We start from the raw sequence: 20,561 nt of genomic DNA, 5'->3' as shown, positions 1-20,561 counted from the left end.
TTGTACCTGCTTGTGCAATTATGAAAACTACAGGTGTATTAATTTTTAATTGGTGAAAGAGTATTTATATTACTCTGATTATTATTATATCATTTTCTCTACCTCTCTCTCTCTCTCTCTCTCACACACACACACACACACACACACACACACACTTACCAAATACATATGCTACTTCATATACAAATATGTTGCCATTCTAAAGTATCACAATTAATTACAATCAATCAACAAAACATGTTTGCTAACCTTTGTATCACACTCATGGACTTCTTTAAGCAATGCAAAAAGTAGTGAAAAGGCTGGTTCAAGGAAAGGCAGGAACTGTTCAGAAATGAATTCAAAGTCATCTATGGCAAGCTTCAAAGTGTTGGAAGCAGCTAGCCTGACAGCTATGTCCTCCCCAGCTTGTAATAGTGGTAATGTGTTAGCATACAAAGCAGGCCGCAGTTCTGGTGATAGTTTCACACTCAACCACTGACCAATCAACCATACCACTCGACGCCTAATGATACGGTAGTTTCCATCACGTACTCCAAGCTCCTGCGTAAGTGTTGTTGAAAACCATTGGTCAAAGTTAACCTGAAAATAAGGTCATTTATTAGCACATGGCTTAGTTTATTAAGTATTAGAGGCAAAGAATGTAAATCTGATGAATTATTTGCATATTAATGTCACTCTACAACATTTTATTTCTATGTGTATGTACGAGTACACAGACAACTAGATTCAAGTGTTGTGATTTCAAGGTACAACATTCTTGTGCCCATTTGTTGATAACTTGTGCAGCTGGATGTAGTGTGTGGCAAAACAATGATACTGAGGTGGGTACACAGAGATCATCACCAAAAAAAATATTTCAGCAATTACATTTTGTAACCTAGAGCGGGGGAGGGAGGGAGGGAGAGTGGAGGGGGGGGGGGGGGGGGGAGAGAGAACAAGACTAATCAGTCAGTAATTAAAAACGTTAGTCAGCATCCCCCCCCCCCCCCCCCCCACACACACACACACACACAGCACAAAAAGCTCGACTAGTAAAGCAGCCTAATAAGTTGAAAAGGCTGTGACAGGAATGTGTTTTTAGCATGCAGTGATTTTACCAATACCTTGGCCATGGTAATCATTTTTATAGCAGAACAATTTTCTTGATTATTTGCATGCTTTTTCCACTGAATCAAAGATCAGAGACAAGCTACCTCAGCTTTGGCATGAAGGAAAGATTCTTCGTGGATTTCAAAGGAACTTTGAGCCCATTGGCATCAAATAAATGGAAATTATAGAATATTCAACTACTGAGGATGGGACTGGTGCAGCAAAAAAGTTCAATGAATTGCATTACAAAGAAATGAAAACAGAAGATACAAACAAAATATCATTATTTACCTTCAAACTAATCTTCATTAGCCACAATAAATGAAACAGGACAGAAGAAAGGACTACTGAAAGTTATAGGCCAAACATAACTCACTGGACACTTGGTTAAATATGATATTCTTTTGCAAAACATTTCTGAAGGCCAGCCTGTTGGGAAGAAAATGAGGGGATGACTGACAACATGCTGTTTAACAAATATGATCAGGGTGATGGGAAGTTCTTCATTGATGGGGATGAAGAGGACTGCTGAGGATTGGAAGCTGTGGTGCAGAGACGAGGTTTAGCCTTTTGGAAGAAGAAGGCAACAATAAACATTCAGTAATATTTAGAAAGCTGATGAATACAGACAGTAGTTTTTTTTAAATCAATAACAGAACTGACGTCACTCAGTTTAGATGGTTGTCAAAATTTGATACAAGCAGTTGTAAAGGTGATGGATGCTTGTTCTACTCCATATCACTGATACAACCTGGTTTCATCTTGTGATGGTTTGCAGAAGACATGGATCTCAATAAGACATGTCAATGAAAGCTCTAGCATTTCCACTATAAACATAATGGGAACAGCAGCAACTGCAATGAACTAGTAATAAAATATATGGAACAGTCTTGATCATTTTGTACAATCAAGACTGTTCTTTCTCCAGAATTTTATATTTTTATCAATTCAAGTAATAGGTTTCCTAAAGGAATTTGTTATCATTGCGAATTTTTTCAAATAAAGTCATCTACACGCATGCTCATAAATTAAGGATAATTGCAGAATGTGGTGCCACACAACGCGGCACTACACAAAACTGGTGCTAATAGCATAGGCACACAGGGAACACACGTGACACAGATCTGTAAGTCCACGGTATTGGTGATAAGTTAAGAAGTTAAGAAAACCATCCCGAAACACATGTGCTACAAAACGCCACTGTTTCCTGCGCATGTACCCCGACATCAATATGGGATATGATCACCATGCACATGTACACAGCCCGCACAACGGGTTGGCATACTCTGGATCAGGTGGTCAAGCAGCTGCTGGGGTATAGCCTCCCACTTTTGCACCAGTGCTGTTGGAGCTCCTGAAGTGTCATAGGGTTTGAAGACGTGCAGTGATACATCGACCGAGAGCATCCCAGATGTGCTTGGTGGGGTTTAGGTCTGAAGGGTACTGCTCCACGATGGCAGGTTGGTAGGGCCGTGCGTTATCATCCATCAGGAGGAAGGTGGGACCCACTGCACCCCTGAAAAGGTGGACATACTGGTGCAAAATGACGTCCGATACACCTGCCCTGTAACAGTACTTCTGTCAAAGACATGCAGGGGTGTAAGTGCACCAATCATAGTCCCACCCCACACCATCAAACCATGACCTCCATACAGATCCCTTTCAAGGACATGAAGAGGTTGGTATCTGGTTCCTGGTTCATGCCAGGTGAAAACCCGGCGATAATCACTGTTCAAACTATACCTGGGCTCGTCCATGATCATAACCTGGGACCACTGTTCCAATGACCATGTACGGTGTTCTTGACACCAGGCTTTACGGGCTCTCCTGTGACCAGGGGTCTGTGGAATACACCTTGCAGGTCTGCTGGCGAATAAACCATGTCTGTTCAGTCATCTGTAGACTGTGCGACTGGAGACGACTGTTCCAGTGGCTGTGGTAAGGTCCGAGCAAGGCTACCTGCAGTACTCCGTGGCTGTCTGTAGGCAATGATGGTGAGATATCGGTCTTCTTGTGGTGTTGTACACTCTGGACATCCTGTACTGTAGTGCCTGGACACATTTCCTGTCGGCTAGAATCAGTGCCATTATCTTGAGATTACACTAAGTGGCACACGGTGGGCCTGTGCAACGACCTACTGTGTTTGACCAGCCTCCAGCCACCTACTACTCATAACGTCATCAATGTGTGTTCTTTGAGCCATTTTCAACACACAAGTCACCATTAGCATGTCTGAAAATGTCTGCACACTTACTCACTGCACCATACTCTGACATGCACCAACACACCTCTGCATATGTGGACGGCTACCAGCACAACTGTGCGACGACCACAGGTCAAATGCACCGCACGGTCCTACTTTGAGGTGATTTAAACCCGCAAAATTTATGAGTATGAGTGTAGATTGACTAATATACTTAATTATTATGATTTTTCAGCTGCTGCAATAATTAGATCAAAATTTAGAACTTGTGAAACACAGAAATGAGTGTATAAGGCACACCACAAGAAACAAAACTACCTACAGTTTATTCAGGTATGAAAGAAAAAAGTAGAGCAAAAGAAGGGATAATTCTTGTGTTCCAAAAGAAACTGATTCTTGAATCACTGATTATAAATTTGAGGTTGAAGGTGGGATAGAATTATGGACGACAGTAAGTAGAGTGTATACAACTAAAATCTGAGTTTAAATGCCAACTGAAGGAATCAAAGATTTTTTGTTTTGCACTATGCAATCAGCTAATTGTCATAAATACATTGTTTGGCCAAAAAAGTAGGCCTAAGTTTATCTGAAAGGCAAGATGATTAAGATACCTTATTGATTGGGAGAGAACTTTCTGGCATTTGTAGAGAACCTGCTGACAACCACGAATCTGGGATGTTGGTAGGAAGATAAACTGTTCTGGATGACCCAATTATGATTGACAGACAATGTTAAATCTTACGTAGTGTGTTGTGAGAAGCGGAGGGGATGGCCATATATTTGAGGACATCAGGGAAGGTCTGTCAGGGGGGCAGGGGGGGGGGGGATGCTTGCACATACTACAGGGCACAGTTGCATAAGAGGTTACTAGAAGGACGGAGAATCAACAGAGTGTTTCGTAGAGAGAATTCAGAAGCTCAGTGTTAGTGTCTACAAGCAGCTGGACAGTGACATTGTTAATGAAGTCCTCTTACATTTAGCAGAGCAAAGGGCATGAGAAGTGTTCCTATGGGAATTACTGGCCATGGTGTTCAGAAAAATAAGAACCAAGTTCTTGCAAAAATTAAAACTGAAACAATGTATAGTTTATTTGAAAGACATCATTATGTTTTCAAAAGACATACCAGAGTATTCAAAACAATGTGTGCAGAGCATCTCATGCTGAGTGTGGAGGAGTAATTTCATGATAGAGACGGTACAGTATTTGGGACATGTAATCAGCTCAGCTGGAGTCTGAGAAGCCTCAGATCGTAGAGGCCATACAAAATTTCCCAAGATTTCACACAGACATGGAATTGCAGTCATTGCTCGCTGAATAGTGTGGCCATTCACGTATTTGCTCAAGAAGGGAGTGGAGTATGAAGGAGCTTTTAAGCTTACAACATGAGTAATCAGGCATTTGGGAGTGTTTTATGTCAAAAGATTAATGGGATGAACATCATTTAGCTAATATAGCATCTGAAAAAAGTAGAGAGAAATTATGCCACCATGAACAGGGAGATATTGGGTCTTATTTATGGCAAAACTTACTTCTGCTGCTATTTGTGAGAAAGGTGTCTTTAGCCTGTAAAAGAACTGGCACCATTAAAGTGATCACTAAGTTTGAAAAATCCATGCAGCTATTTAACATTGTGGGCACTCGAGTTCGATACATCTGATTTTCAGGTTTTACATCAACCAAATGTAACGTGCACAGCCGAAGCTATAAAATGTGTGCAGTATAGCACGTAAGCATTTTGTCAACCTAACGCCGAAAGACACAAGCTGCTTATAATGACTGTCAACAGTCTATTATGTAAGCAAACCAAGTGGGGTCTGCAAATAGTTGTACCAGTTGTTCTGTGTACTGAGGTATTGAGGCAAGCAAATAGTTTTCTGTTAGCAGATCACAGAAGACATAGGATCACAATGTGTTGGGTCTTTGATAACTACTAGTGGAAAATGCAAAATCAGGATATAAAGCAATATGAAAAGAACTGTGGACCACATGTGCAGTGAGTGAGTTGAACGAGACTGCAAGCAACCCCACTTCACAGGAAAGCAATCCATGGGTAACGAGTGAGGAGGAGGCTGGGCTGGGAAGGAGGAGGAATAGCAGGGTAAAGGTGGGGGAGGGCATGGGGCTGCTTGTGGGAGCATGCAGGGATGTGGTGGGGAAAGGAGAGAATTATAGGAGATGAAGAAGATTAGTGTGTGCATTGGTGGAACAGAAGGCTGTATTTATTGGAATGTGGAGAGGAAGCAGTGAAGGGGACAGGTGGGTGAAGACAGGGATGACAAATGTCAGGGTCGGGAACACTGCGGGGTCGGGAGCATTACAGGAAAGTTCCTGAAGTTGCTGAATTGCACAGATGGGAACTTTCCCTGCAATATATCGTATGGTTCCCTAACACCACTGCACTCATCCTTCACCCATCTCTCCCCTTCTCTGCTCCCATGCCAGTAATACGCAGCCTTCTTTTCACCAACACACCCACTAGTTGACGCGTACGGGACGTCTGGGTAGAATGGCTCACACATGTTGTATTAGGTTTAGGTGCTCCGAGGTGGACGGAGGGACTGTGACAGTGCAAACAAAGTAGTGACACACATATATACATTTTATTGCACTATGATACTTACCTAAAGGCATATAGCAACTCATTGGATGTGCTTGTGGACAGATAACAAAGCATTACGGAATAGAATGTCAATGAGATTATGTCTGTCACAGGGGCCACACTATCAGCAACTGTAGTAAATACTTGTGATGGCTGTAGGTTGCTCCATTTGTATACTAAGTCTCTCTACTCCATTTCTATAATAAGTCTCTCCGCTACAAACTGCAACCATGGAATTCTGTACTAGAACTGTGCCTAAGCCCTTGTTGCATCCACTTGTGAGGACACAACACAAGTCTTTTTCCCCTCCCCTACTTCTTTCCTGCAGCCCCCCCCCCCCCCCCCCCCCAACCTGACAACACCTAGCAGTGTTAACCTGTCCCCACCACGTTACTACATGCTCCCACAAGCAGCACTACATCCTCCCCCGTCCCTACCCTGTTATCACTCCTCCCTCCCCACCACCCTTGGACTGCTTGTCTCATTGGGCTTGTTGCTCATGCTTGTCTCATCGGGCTTGTTGCTCACAGTCTGGCTTCAGTGGCCTTAGACAGTGGTCATGCACGTGTGAATTGTGCTTGCATGAATGTGTGTATGTGTTTTCTACTTTAGAATGTGAAAATTTGTGCTGGACCAGGACTCGAACGCGCATTTCCTGCTTGTTGTGAACGGTCACCATAACCACTTTGGATAATTGTGCATGCTCCCCAGACCAACACAAACTTCCTACATCACACTATCTACATCCTTTATCGTAGTCCACCGAAATCATCATCAATGCCTGCAACACTACTTGGATTTCTGCAACAGTGAAAATGAGACAATAAGGAATAGAGCTGAACGTTGTTATAATTGTGTGCCTGCCAAGCATTGTAATAGTTACATGAACGTCTGAAGCCAAGTTAAGTTGTGTGTATTAGGTGATGAATTCAGCAGGCTACAATATGAGTACACTATGTGATCAAAAGTATCTGGACACCCCAAAATACATACGTTTCTCATATTAGGTGCATTGTGCTGCCACCTACTGCCAGGTACGCCATATCAGAGACCTCAGTAGTCATTAGACATCATGAGAAAGAGCAGAATGGGGTGCTCTGTGGAACTCTCAGACTTCAAATGTGGTCAGGTGATTGGGTGTCACTTGTGTCATACGTCTGTACGCAAGATTTCCACACTCCTAAAAATTCCTAGGTCCACTGTTACTGACATGATAGTGAAGTGGAAACATGAAGGGACACGTACAGCACAGAAGCATACAGGCCGACCTAGTCTGCTCACTGACAGAAGCTGCTGGCAGTTGAAGATGGTCATAATGTGTAATAGGCAGACACCTATCCAGACAATTACATAGGAATTCCAAACTGCATCAGTATCCACTGCAAGTACTATGACAGTTAGGTGGGAGGTGAGAAAACTTGGATTTCATGGTCGAGCAGCTGCTCATAAGCCACACATCACTCTGGTAAATGACAAACGACACCTTGCTTGGCCAAAAGGGACATACACATTGGACGATTGAACAGTGGAAAAACACTGTGTGGAGTGACGATCCACAGTACACAACGTGGCGATCCGATGGCAGGGTGTGTGTATGGCGAATGCCCAGTGAACATCATCTGTCAGTGGTAAAATTCGGAGGCAGTGGTGTATGTGGTCATGTGTTTCATGGGGGGGGGGGGGGGGGGGGCGGGCGGGCTTGCACCCCTTGTTGTTTTACATTTCACTATCACAGCACATGCCTACATTGATGGTTTAGGCACCTTCATGCTCCCCACTGTTGAAAAGCAATTCGGGGATGGCGACTGCACCTTCCAACACGATCGAGCACCTGTTCGTAATGCACAGCTTGTGCAGGAGTGGTTACACGACAATAACATTCCTGTAATAGACTGGCCTGCATAGAGTCCTGACCTGAATCCTAAAGAACACCTTTGGGATATTTTGGGACATTGGCTTCGTGCCAGGAGTCACCGACCAACACCCGATACCTCTCCTCAGTGCAGCACTCCATGAAGAATACGCTGCCGTTCCCCAAGAAACCTTCCAGCACCTGATTGAACATATGCCTGCGAGAGTGGAAGCTGTCATCAAGTCTAAGGGTGGGCCAACACCATATTGAATTCCAGTATTACTGATGGAGGGTGCCACAAACTTATAAGACATTTTCAGCCAGGTGTCCTGATAGTTTTGATCACATAGTGTATGTAGGCAGCCTGACATATGGAAGTTTGGGTTTGCCCAGGAAGTGTGCATGGATAGCCGAAGTGGTTAAGGTGACTACTCATGATAACAAGGAAATGAGGGTTTGATTACTGGTACGGCACAAACATTCATATGTCAATATTGGGTAGTAGATCAATACCTAATACAGCTGAAGTCAGAGAATTCACATTCAACGAATTAATTTTGAATTACTTCGTACAGCTGTTGATTGTCAGCAGTATAATTTCTTTCACATATGAATGCAAAAATTATATACCATCACTCCTCATTTTACCCGATGATGACTGCCATTATAAATTAGCAGGCTGAAACACTAGCACAGGCTAAGATGTGGTATGTAAGTTTGAAATCTTGGAAGTACTAACAGAGCATTGATCAAAATTTCAAGTCACAATTAATTAAGAATGTATGGTACAGTTATCATCACACAAAGTACATGTGGGGGAATGGGTAATGTTAACTAGCCCATTCCATCTCTAGTTCTAGGAGAGATGACAAGAACAGAAAACAGCACAACCTAGGACTGAACAGGTAGAACTATTGGGTAGTGGACTGATACTAAATGGCACTTAATGTGACATTTTTGGCCCATCGTTCCAGCTACCCACAGCAATAAAAAAGACTATGATGCTGAATGTTATGTATTCTCTGCTGTAGTTACTGGATCTGCCATTCGAGATTTTACCTGCTGACTCTTCTAAACATTGCCCTATGTCCTACCCTGCTCACTTCCCTGGACAAGGTGATAACAGCTCAAAACCGTGACAACAACATGGAACAATTTTTCCGAAACATCCACCAGTATTGAGACTACTACCAGCACCATGCCATGGTTCTTTTTGCCTTTAACATGGTCACCTTCTGCGTCCACATTGTAGCTTAGCAAATGTCGTAAACCATGTGTATCCTTGTCATCAAAAATCAGTACTTGCCCAGTCAGGAGACTAGTCACAGTATACAAGCATAACCTGGTAGAAGAGACTGTAATACAAAGATACACTCAGCGTAAATACATAGCATAAAAAGTGAAAGTATTCCCAATGTGAACTGGGACAGGAAAAAAAACCATCATTGCTCATACAGTTCTACATATCATCACAGCATTAAATTCAGGGTCCGAATTCCTCACAGGGAGGAGAGAGTAAAACCACTAGCCTACTCTTGCGGGTCATCACACGATGACCACACAACTTCCACAGTTTGTTCTAAGCATCTTCTTTTGCATTAGAACATCCATCACACAAATGACGAAGCAGAGATCATGTTGCAAGAAGGACTTTTGATGAAACCCCTGGTGGAGAAACATACAGTATCTCATAATGAAACACAGGTTGTCTTTGTGAAATGTAGAGGGGAGCATATATGAAAGTCAAAGCAACTTTCAGTGGAATTAAAAGCAAAGGCCGTAACAATAATAGTGCAATGGGAATTCCACTGTTAAATGCAGAGGAGAGAGCAGATACGTGGAAAGAGTACACTGAAGGCCTTTATGAGGGGGAGATTTGTCTGATGTGATAGAAGAAGAGACAGGGGTTTATAAGGAAGAAATAGGGGATCCAGTATCAGAATCAGAACTTATGAGAGCTATGGAGGACTTAAGATCAAGTAAGGCACAAGATATAAATAACATTCCACCAAAATTTCTGGAAATGTTGGGGGAATTGGCAACAAAACGACTATTTAGCTTTGGTGCATAGAATGTGCGAGTCTGGTGACATACCATTTGACTTTCGGAAAAATACCATCATGACGATTCTGAAGACCACATGAGCTGACAATAGCGAGAATTATTACACAATCAGCTTAACAGCTGATGCATTCAAGTTGCTGACAAGAGTAATATACAGAAGAATGGAAAACACAATTTAGAATGTGTTACATCAGTTTGGGTTTAAAAAAGGTAAAGGCACCAGAGAGGCAATTCTGATGTTGCAGTTGATAATCGAAGCAAGACGAAAGAAAAATCAAGACACGCTCATAGGATTTGTCGACCTAGAAGAAACATTGAACAATGTAAAATGGTGCAAGATTTTGAAATTCTGAGAAAAATAAGGGTAAATTATAGGGAGAGAGGGAAATATACAATATGCACAAGAGCCAAGAGGGAATAATAATAGTGTACGACCAAGAACGATGTACTCTGATTAAAAAGAGTGTAAGATAGGGATCTAGTCTTTCACCCTTACAGTGCAATCTGTACATTGAAGAAGCAATGGTGGAAATAAAAGAAAGGTCCAGGAGCGGATTTAAAATTCAGGGTGAAAAGATATCAATGGTACAATTCGCTGATGCCATTGCTATCCTGAGTGAAAATGAAGGCAAATTACAGGAGCTGCTGAATGGACTGAACAGTCTAATGAGTACAGAATATGGACTGAGAGTAAATCGAAGAAAGACTAAAGTAATCAGAAGTAGCAGAAATGAGAACAGCAAGAAACTTAAAATCAAGATTGATGATCATGAAGTAGATGAAATTAAGGAATTCTGCTACCTAGGCAGTAAAATAACCAATGACGGACAGAGCAAGGATGACATTAATAGCAGACTAGCATTGGCAAAAAGGACATTCCTGGCCAAGAGAAGTCTACTGGCATCAAACATTGACCTTAATCTGAGGAAGAAATTTCTGAGAGTGTATGTTTGGAGCACAGTATTGTATGGTAGTAAAACATGGACTGTGGGAAAAACAGAAAGAAGAGAATTGAAGCATTTGAGATGCGGTGCTACAGACGAATTTTGAAAATTACGTGGACTGGTAAGATAAGGAATGATGAGATTCTGCGCAGAATCAGGGAGGAAAGGAATTTGTGGAAAACAATGACAAGGAGAAGGGACAGGATGATAGGACCTCTGTTAAGACACCAGAGAATGACTTCATATGGTGGTAGAGGGTGGTGTAGAGGTTGGCACAAGAGAGGAATTTGTGGCGGGCTGCATCAAACCAGTCAGAAGACTGATGACTCAGAAAAGGAGGGAGAAAGGGAGACAGAGGGAGCGTACAAGGGGGAAGGGGGGAGAGTGTGGACATGGGGAAGTATGAAACATTGTACGCAAGTAAAAAAGTGGGGAGGGAAAAGGAAAATCTTAAGAAATTACGTAAATGGTCAGCACTAACATCATAAAACGTATTCATTCTCTATCAGACAGGTTGCAGTTACAATCCATGGAACATGCAAATAATTGGTTAACTAACAATACTACTACAAGTTGACACTCCAACGCACATAATTTTATATACTAATAGTACACACACCAAAGCCCTATCACAGTTAGAGCTGAGGATTAATTATCAAGTTCAAAACAGATTTTTACACTGGTCAAGGAAAGATGAGAACTATCTCGCCTTCTCTTCAAGATCTACATGAATGCTATAATAGAGAATTAGACTTCAGGTCAAAAAAATATGGTTCCTAAAAACCACACTTAAACAATGGAAACTCAGGTTGGAATATCAACAATGTAAGGAAAAAGTTACATAGCTACTTACTATAAAGATGACGCATTAAGTTATAGACAGGCATGACATTCATTCACACACAGAATGGCATTCTGGTCTGAGATGCTGGAGATGGAGCTCATGTGAGGTGTGCTTGTGTGCGTGAATGAATGTATGTGTGTATTTTGTCTTCTTTTCTGATGAAGGTTGTGGCTGAAAACTAATGAGTGTCTTTTCGTTGTGCCTGTCTGCAACTTACCGAGTCATCTTTGCAATAAGTAGCAATCTATTTTTTCCTTACATTATTAACTTCTGCAAGTTATTGCATTAATTTTCATTGATGATTTAGTATTACTAGCAACTACAGAACACAGTCTACAGAGATCTATTCATAAATCTAAAAATATTTCAGAAAATACTACATGAAAATTGTGGATGATGAAACCAAAATAGCCATGTCTAACGAACAATGTTTAGATTGATTTTTTGTGAGCTCAATAACTATTATTTTTCTTTGATTACGGTTGTCTCAGCTCTACTCATTATCTAAAAACTGCCTCTTTTACACACTTCATCACCATTAAGCCCTGAACTCTCATAAGTGAGTGCAACACTGAATTAAGAAGGGCAAATTTGTGAGGCTATGAAACGTCAATCTAGTGTAGCTTGAATAAAATAACTTCGTGATAAATTGATCGGTTGTCAGTGTGTAGTCAGCCACACTTGACAAGGCTCTATATATACCTATGCAACATGAAACACAGAGAGGGTGTGGAGTTTAAGAAAAAACTGAAACTGGCTAATGGCTGGCCCTAACCACTTGACTTAAGTTGAAACATAGTTCACAGTGACTATAAGTTAGTGTTCTTACATCAATCGAAATTACATTAGGTCTACAGTCTGGATTTGTCCTTTTCATAGACTACGTATTAAGTTACGTGGGATTTTGCATACAACATGATACGGGTTACAGAAATCTACCCATACATTGCTGCACAAGTCAGTCAATTTCTGTTAAATTACAAACCACCATTACAGTCTATTTCCTAATCTTCTTAAACAGCTAGGAAACACACTTAATGGTTGTTGTTGTTGTGGTCTTCAGTCCTGAGACTGGTTTGATGCAGCTCTCCATGCTGATCTATCATGGGCAAGCACCTTCATCTCCCAGTACCTACTGCAACCTACATCCTTCTGAATCTGCTTAGTGCATTCATCTCTTGTTCTCCCTCTGCGATTTTTACCCTCCACGCTGCCCTCCAATACTAAACTGGTGATCCCTCGATGTCTCAGAACATGTCCTACCAACCGATCCCTTCTAGTCAAGATGTGCCACAAACTTATCTTCTCCCCAATCCTATTCAATACCTCCTCATTAGTTGCGTGATCTACCCACCTAATCTTCAACATTCTTCTGTAGCACCACATTTCGAAAGCTCCTATTCTCTTCTTGTCCAAACTATTTATTGTCCATGTTTCACTTCCATACATGGCTACACTCCATACAAATACTTTCAGAAACGACTTCCTGACACTTAAATCTATACTCGATGTTAACAAATTTCTCTTCTTCAGAAACGCTTTCCTTGCCATTGCCAGTCTACATTTTATATCCTCTCTACTGCGACCATCATCAGTTATTTTGCTCCCCAAATAGCAAAACTCCTTTACTACTTTAAGTGTCTCATTTCCTAATCTAATTCCCTCAGCATCACCCGACTTAATTCAACTACATCCCATTATCCTTGTTTTGCTTTTGTTGATGTTCATATTATATCCTGCTTTCAAGACACTGTCCATTCCATTCAACTGCTCTTCCAAGTCCTTTGCTGTCTCTGACAGAATTACAATGTCATCGGCGAACTTCAAAGTTTTTATTTCTTCTCCCTGGATTTTAATACCTACTCCGAATTTTTCTTTTGTTTCCTTTACTGCTTGCTCAATATACAGATTGAATAACATCGGGGAAAGGCTACAACCCTGTCTCACTCCCTTCCCAAGCACTGCTTCCCTTTCATGCCCCTCGACTCTTATAAATGCCATCTGGTTTCTGTACAAATTGTAAATAGCCTTTCGCTCCCTATATTTTACCCCTGCCACCTTTAGAATTTGAAAGATGATTATTCCAGTCAACATTGTCAAAAGCTTCCTCTAAGTCTACAAATGCTAGAAACTCAGTTTTTCCTGTTGAAATATTAGTGCTCATATCTCACTCACAAATGTTATCAATGCTATGTATCCTTCAAGAGAATATTATAACAAAGTTCCATATCTGAGGGAAGATCAATTATGTGATACAAAATTATGAATGATACGTAAAAAAAACTTCGTCTCAAATATTGGAAAATATGGGATGGAATGTAACAATATTGTGAGAAGGATAGTTGCTACTCACCATAGAACAGAGATGCTGAGTCACAGATAGGAACAACAAAAAGACACTCAGAAAATGAGCTTATGGCCAACAAGGCCTTTGTCGAAAACACGACCGCCAGTCTGGCTTCAGTTGCCAGAGACTGTGTGTGTGTGTGTGTGTGTGTGTGTGTGTGTGTGTGTGTGTGTGTGTGTGTGTGTGTGTGTGTGTGTGTGTGTGTGTGTGGGGGGGGGGGGGGGGGGGGTTGTTGTCGTCGTCTATTTTTGACAAAGCTCATTTACTAACAGTCTTTTTGTTGCAGCTATCTGCGACTCAGCATCTTTGTTATATATTGAGTGGCAACTATCCTTTTCATAAAACTCTGTCTCAGATGCATTCTGCAAAAACCTAGAACTCCTGTAACTGGTACATCAAAATACAAAAAAAGACAATATGGATTTAATTTGACAATATATATGTATGATAACGCAGGTAAAAACAAAATAAAGTTTCAATTTTTATCTCTCATCATTATTTGTTATCATACTCACCTCATCATACAAATCAAAAGCAGCAATTCCAACCGCATTGTATACAGCATCTTTCCGCAGAATTGCATTCAAGTCTGACGGATCAACAAGAGCATGATTACTTCGTATCATGTCAAGAAGTACTGGTGTAAGAATTGTTCTGTACTCATGAAATAAGGCAAGGAAAAGTGCTTCTGTACATGGCTGAAAAGAATTTCAGAAAAAGTCAGCTGTGTTACAATCTCTCACAAATGAACAGAAAAAATGTGTATTTATTACGATTTCTGAAGCTTAGCAATTACAGCATGTTAGAAAAAGTATAAAAGTTTTATTGTATACAGAATATATGCATATCATTTTCAAAGACAATAATAACAATTTATGCAATAATTAAAAAAAAAAAAAAAAAAAAAAGAAGAAGAAGAAGAAGAAGAAGAAGAAGAAGAAGAAGAGACAGAGAACTGGAGGGATACTTACCCTCAAGGTGTATTTCCATGATTCTCCACCCTCATCTGTAGCTGTAGAAAATAAGATTAATATATCAAAATTGTGAAAAATGCACCACAACATGCAGAAATGAACCTGTTTTACTTATATCTACAAATTCTTTTAATCTGACTTTGGTAACTGAAGACACACGAAGCCGCTTTTATATAATAAGGGTATAGGAAGCAAATGAAAAGAGTAATATATCAAGAGAGCAGAAGTTTCTAGATTATAAACATTTTGTTCTACAAGAGAGTGGTACTCCAACTGTCCCTAAAAAGGCAAATGTGACTAATGTTTTATGGTTTCTATCAATACCCTTCAAGTTAAAAACATCACATGTCAACAAGGAATATTTTAATGTTACACATAACTGTTCCTGCATGGACTTATTCATGGCACCAGAGATGGACCAATTCTGCACAAAATTCTAAAAATGCATCACAACTAATAATAGACAATATTCAACAACACTGCTTTAGTTGTTATTTTTAATGTAGTCTGTCTTCAACTTTTGAAATTCCTGAGGTATTACGGCTGTGGTTATCTCACAGCTCAAAATAATGGTAAGTTTCCTTAAACTTTGGCCTTTACTTCTCCCATTTTACAGCAAACTGTGAATTAACAGCAACTGTCCTGATTGCTTTGAGGACACAACAATGAAAATGCTAAAACTACAACTCCGAAGTGAACTGGCTGTTCATCCCTGAACACACAAAATGCACACTCAAATGAGAGATTTTAGTTTATCTGAACTCAGTAATAACATACTGAAATTTCTGGAATGTTCAGAAATCTGTGGAAAGAAAAGTTCTCCTGGAAATCACATGCTCAATATATTAAAGTGGAAACAATTTTTTATAAATATCAATAATTATTATTATATATCTAAAAACAAAGATGATGTGACTTACCAAACGAAAGTGCTGGCATGTTGATAGATACACAAAAAAACACAAACATACACACAAAATTCAAGCTTCCGCAACCAACGGTTGCTTCATCAGGAAAGAGAGAAGGAGAGGGAAAGACGAAAGGATGTGGGTTTTAAGGGAGAGGGTAAGGAGTCATTCCAATCCTGGGAGCGGACATTCAGAAATGTCTGCTTGTGTCTGTGTATGTGCAGATGGATGTGTGTGTGTGTGTGCACGCGAGTGTATACCTGTCCTTTTTTACCCCTAAGGTAAGTCTTTCCGCTCCCGGGATTGGAATGACTCCTTACCCTCTCCCTTAAAACCCACATCCTTTTGTCTTTCCCTCTCCTTCCCTCTTTCCTGATGAAGCAACCATTGGTTGCGAAAGCTTGAATTTTGTGTGTATGTTTGTGTTTTTGTGTATCTATCAACATGCCAGCGCTTTTGTTTGGTAAGTCACATCATCTTTGTTTTTAGATATATTTTTCCCACGTGGAATGTTTCCTTCTGTTATATTCATATCAATAATTGTTATTATTTTGAAACAGTAAAAATATTAACAATTTATTGTCTTAACAAAATATATCAGTATATATGTGATTTAATCTCATATAAACACTGTCAGATACTCAAATATTCACCTTAAAATATCAATACGCATTCTGTTTTTAAGTAAAGGAACAAAGAAAGTACTGTACACATAAACAACAAACTGAAAATAAAATACATTATGTACTTTGCCACAATATTGTTCAGTTGTACATGTTAGCAAAACACCATTAAGTGCTACAATACTTCAATGTGTTCAAGAACAGAATTAAGACCAGAAGAGAGAAGTGAAAAGTATTACATCTTTCTACTCACTTGAAGAGTGAAAATATAATTTTTTGAACAATTTTATGCTGAATCTTAAATGCAAGAATTAATAATTAGGTATGAATTCAATGAAGAAGTATGAACATAGGCACTTACACAAGCAAACCCTATTCTCAGGGAAATGTTACCAACTTCAACTTTTGAATTTTTGACTGCAGCACAGCAAACTTTTAATGAAACCTTACATGTCTCATTCCACTCCATGCTCGACTGGAACACATCAAGCACATCCCACTTATCGGACTAATGGTACAAACACTAACATCCAAAAAATAAAAAACCTGCAGTGCCCCTACTGCAGTGGCTTCACAGGAACCTTCACTGGCCCAACCTTGCAGTAATAGCGGAAGGGCTTTGAAACTAGGTTTCTCAAAGCACCCTCACCTTCAGTGGCCATACGAGGAAATGGTGTATCTGCAATGTTACAAACAAGGAAATGTAGTAGAAGCCCTCCATTGCCACAATTTGGCAACCCCGCCAGCTAAGTTCTCACAACACTGACTCAACATGAACACATTTCAGCCACAGCTGAATCCTTTTCAGGGAAGACCACACAATAGTTCTCTCTTGTAAATAAATAATCTTGTGTCTACCATAAATGAGAAAGCCTACATAAGAATTGGTCTGCAGGGACTTCAGATTACATCAGAAACGCTAAAATCCTGCAGTTAACACCACCGCACATTGTATGGTGAAAGCATAGTAACTGTGTCACACAAGAAAATTGACCATTCAGTTAAGTTTTGAGTCATACACTCACAAAAGGCACAAAACAAAGTTGGGATGGGCACTCAAACAGTTTTTGAATTTCAAATAATAGATGACATTAACTTAATAACTGGGATCATACAATTTGATAACCTGTAATCACCATGAACTACATTTCCTGATTTCTTTTCTATTGGTTTCATATGTGTCAACAATTATCAAAGCTCATATTCAACTGAAATATTTTGCAACATCTCACTACACCTGAGCCTAATCAGTCCCAGTAGCATTGTAAGAGGACCTCAAAAGTGAGTAAAATCATTTAGTGGAATATGACACCCTTACACTTTACTCGTTTAGTCAATGGGAAACTTAGCAGTTCTATGTAAATGAAATGGTGCCCTCTGTGTTTATGGTGATTTCAAAGCAAATGTAAATGCACAATTGAATATTGATTTTTGACCCACTCCATCACCAGAACAAATAATGACAAAACTATGAGGATTGTTCAATAAGTAATGCAACACATTTTTTCCCGTCAAAGCAGGATAATGTTATTTGTGATTTAAATATACCATATTGCACCCCAATTCTTGGATTATAAAACTCTACTTTTCAATGCAAACTCTGACCAGTTCTAAGGCTTTATGCCAACGTAATTTATGATCTGTCTGCCATCATGGTACCGCTCTACTGGTTTGCATCTCAGCCAAGTCTGGATGAGAAAGAACAGTCTACTAAAATTTTGTGACCTCTTGGATGTGCAGATTTGTTTCTGGCCTTGCTTTATTGCAGTGAAGGAGAAGTGCAATCAAATTTTTATGAACACAAACATGCTGTAATCATTTCTTCAATTTCTTTATATTCTTACATCAGAGTTGACTGATTGACCACAAGGGAGAACATCAACTAGAGTAATTCCTTCAGAGTGCCAGAAGACTGTAGCCATGATTTTACCAGCTGAGGGTAGTGTTTCGAACTACTATTTCTTTGAAGGAGAAGCTGCGTGGTTCACCTCCATGGATTGTTTTGTTTCAGGCTGAAAAGTGGCGTATCCAAGTTTCATCACCTGTAACAATGTCTGACTAGAAATCATTACCATTGAAACAAGCAATTTGGCACAGATGTTTCTTCTTTCCTTCTGGACTGCCAACAGAGATGTCGACTTAAGCACTGAGACGCTTGATTGTTTTCTATTCATTACCTCGAATAAGGGTGCCTGCACACAGAAACACTGCAGATGTCACATCTCTGTGCAGATGATCTGTGTGTGGGATATCAGATTTCCTTCATCTCGCTCTGTTGACAACAGACACTTTACCCAGCAACCACCTCACTTTTATCTAGTGCCCAGTGCCCATAGACATTCTGTTATGATACAAATTACTAAGGAAGTGGGAGGGTATAAATTTTTCTAATTTCCAACAGCCGGTGTTTACCATATGTACATATCAACAGCTCCCAGTAGGAAAACGTAAACACCATTGCTTGGTCAGGAAGACAGCAATCTCGACATTCTTGAATGAGACTGTCTGCGAGCTCTGCAGATAGGAAAGTGCAGACCAAATTGCCTTCGTAACATCATGTAAGAGATACTAAGTAATATGCAACATTGCCTACCAGGGATTTGATCAAGCAGTAACGACACTGTAACAAATTTGTTGAGCAAATATAGTGAAACTGAAGACCACTGACATCTTGAAAATAGCAGAGCTGATTTGGTTATTATGAATGATACCATAGAGAGGAGCTCTCCTCAACAACATAAATACTTAAATACTTGATGTTGTAGAGTGTGACCTCTCCCTGACATAAATACCTCCCCCCCCCCCCCCAGCTTAGAGCATTCTATCTGTGCAATTGACGGCATTCATGTTGTTTGTATTCTATTCTCCGGTTACAGTATGGTAACAACTTGTGTGTGAGAGACTGTTGTAATATTGGTCTTACACTTCCTGCCTTAGGAGAGTCTCAGTGATCCGTAGCCACAGATAACGAAGTCCAGCAACCAGTACCAAAGTCAGCGCAGCAGTCAACACTTATGGATAGTTCATGGGACTACCAACATAGTTCTGGTCCAGGGCAGAAACTGCCCTAAAAGTCCAGCATTCCACAAGTTTGATGGCCTACTGTACCGGTGGGCAAGATTCTGCATACAGTATGGTATCCGACATCATGGTCCACCTGATGGGACAATGCAGGCAGCAATCTGGGAGGGATTGAGTACTCTCCGAAATAGCATGTGAATCAAACATACACATCAGTGTCACCACCATATTCAAGCAGGGCTACTGATGGACTGTGTCCACTTCACCAGTGGGTGGCAAACTGCTGCATCAGGGTATCATTGACTTCCAGTCCAAGCCGATGCAGCATCCTTGGCAGTCTTATGTCAGCTGTAGGATTCAGCAGATTCCTTTCTGAATTATGTAGATGCCAACTGCCACAGAAAGCACGGCAATGACTTGCATTCTGAGCAATAACTAGAATTATCTCCAGTACTGTTTTATTGTGTTTAACAATGATACACAGGTCCTCCATTTGCATCCTGACACAAAGTAGGGGTTTCCAGTCCAGCAGTGGGTCACCCTTTCAATTCTATAAACATTTGAATATTAGTGATGGTCTAATTTTTCAACAAAAGGAATTCAATAAATGCTCTTGGAATGCACCTCAGTTGGAGATGCCATTTTGGAGACTAGTTGTAGAACTGCCATGTATCAGGAGTTACTGAAAACAAACGAGATGATGCAGGAATGTTTAAGGATGTTGCAAATTGAAAATACAATCTTGACCAAGAAAAAAAAGTGTTATCACTTATTGAAAGCCTCTTGTATCTGATGGACAGTATTTCTCCAAGACAGATTTTGCTGGAAGACGAACAGTCACACCAACTCATCGTAACTAATGTGTCTTTTGGATTTTACAAATATAAGATTCTGTCTTTAGGAATTGCTAGTGCGCTGGCAGTTTTTCACACACTACTTGCAACAATTGACTCAACAGATTCTGAATATATTTAACTTCTTGGAAGATATAATTACCACTGGTGTTACAAGAGAACACCTGGAAAACCTGTGCATGCTCTTATGCACACACGGCAGCAAAATGGACTAAAATGTAATCCAAATAAATGA

General features: G+C 40.2%; 1 protein-coding gene across 4 annotated transcripts in view; it reads right to left on the bottom strand.

The window, feature by feature from the left end:
* Nucleotides 1-20,561, bottom strand: part of LOC126412880 (importin-11) — a 171,303-nt gene that overhangs the window by 78,683 nt on the left and 72,059 nt on the right. For all 4 annotated transcript variants that reach the window (XM_050082767.1, XM_050082766.1, XM_050082769.1 and 1 more), the window contains exons 9-11: nucleotides 14,918-14,958; nucleotides 14,462-14,644; nucleotides 250-582 (exon numbers count right to left, since the gene is read on the bottom strand). In XM_050082767.1, the coding sequence (XP_049938724.1) occupies nucleotides 250-582; nucleotides 14,462-14,644; nucleotides 14,918-14,958 (557 nt within the window). The remainder of the gene's footprint in view (nucleotides 1-249; nucleotides 583-14,461; nucleotides 14,645-14,917; nucleotides 14,959-20,561) is intronic.

The sequence above is a fragment of the Schistocerca serialis genome, chromosome 7 (assembly GCF_023864345.2).
Source record: "Schistocerca serialis cubense isolate TAMUIC-IGC-003099 chromosome 7, iqSchSeri2.2, whole genome shotgun sequence".
Lineage (NCBI taxonomy): Eukaryota > Metazoa > Arthropoda > Insecta > Orthoptera > Acrididae > Schistocerca > Schistocerca serialis.
This window is presented reverse-complemented; position numbering and strand designations above follow the sequence as displayed.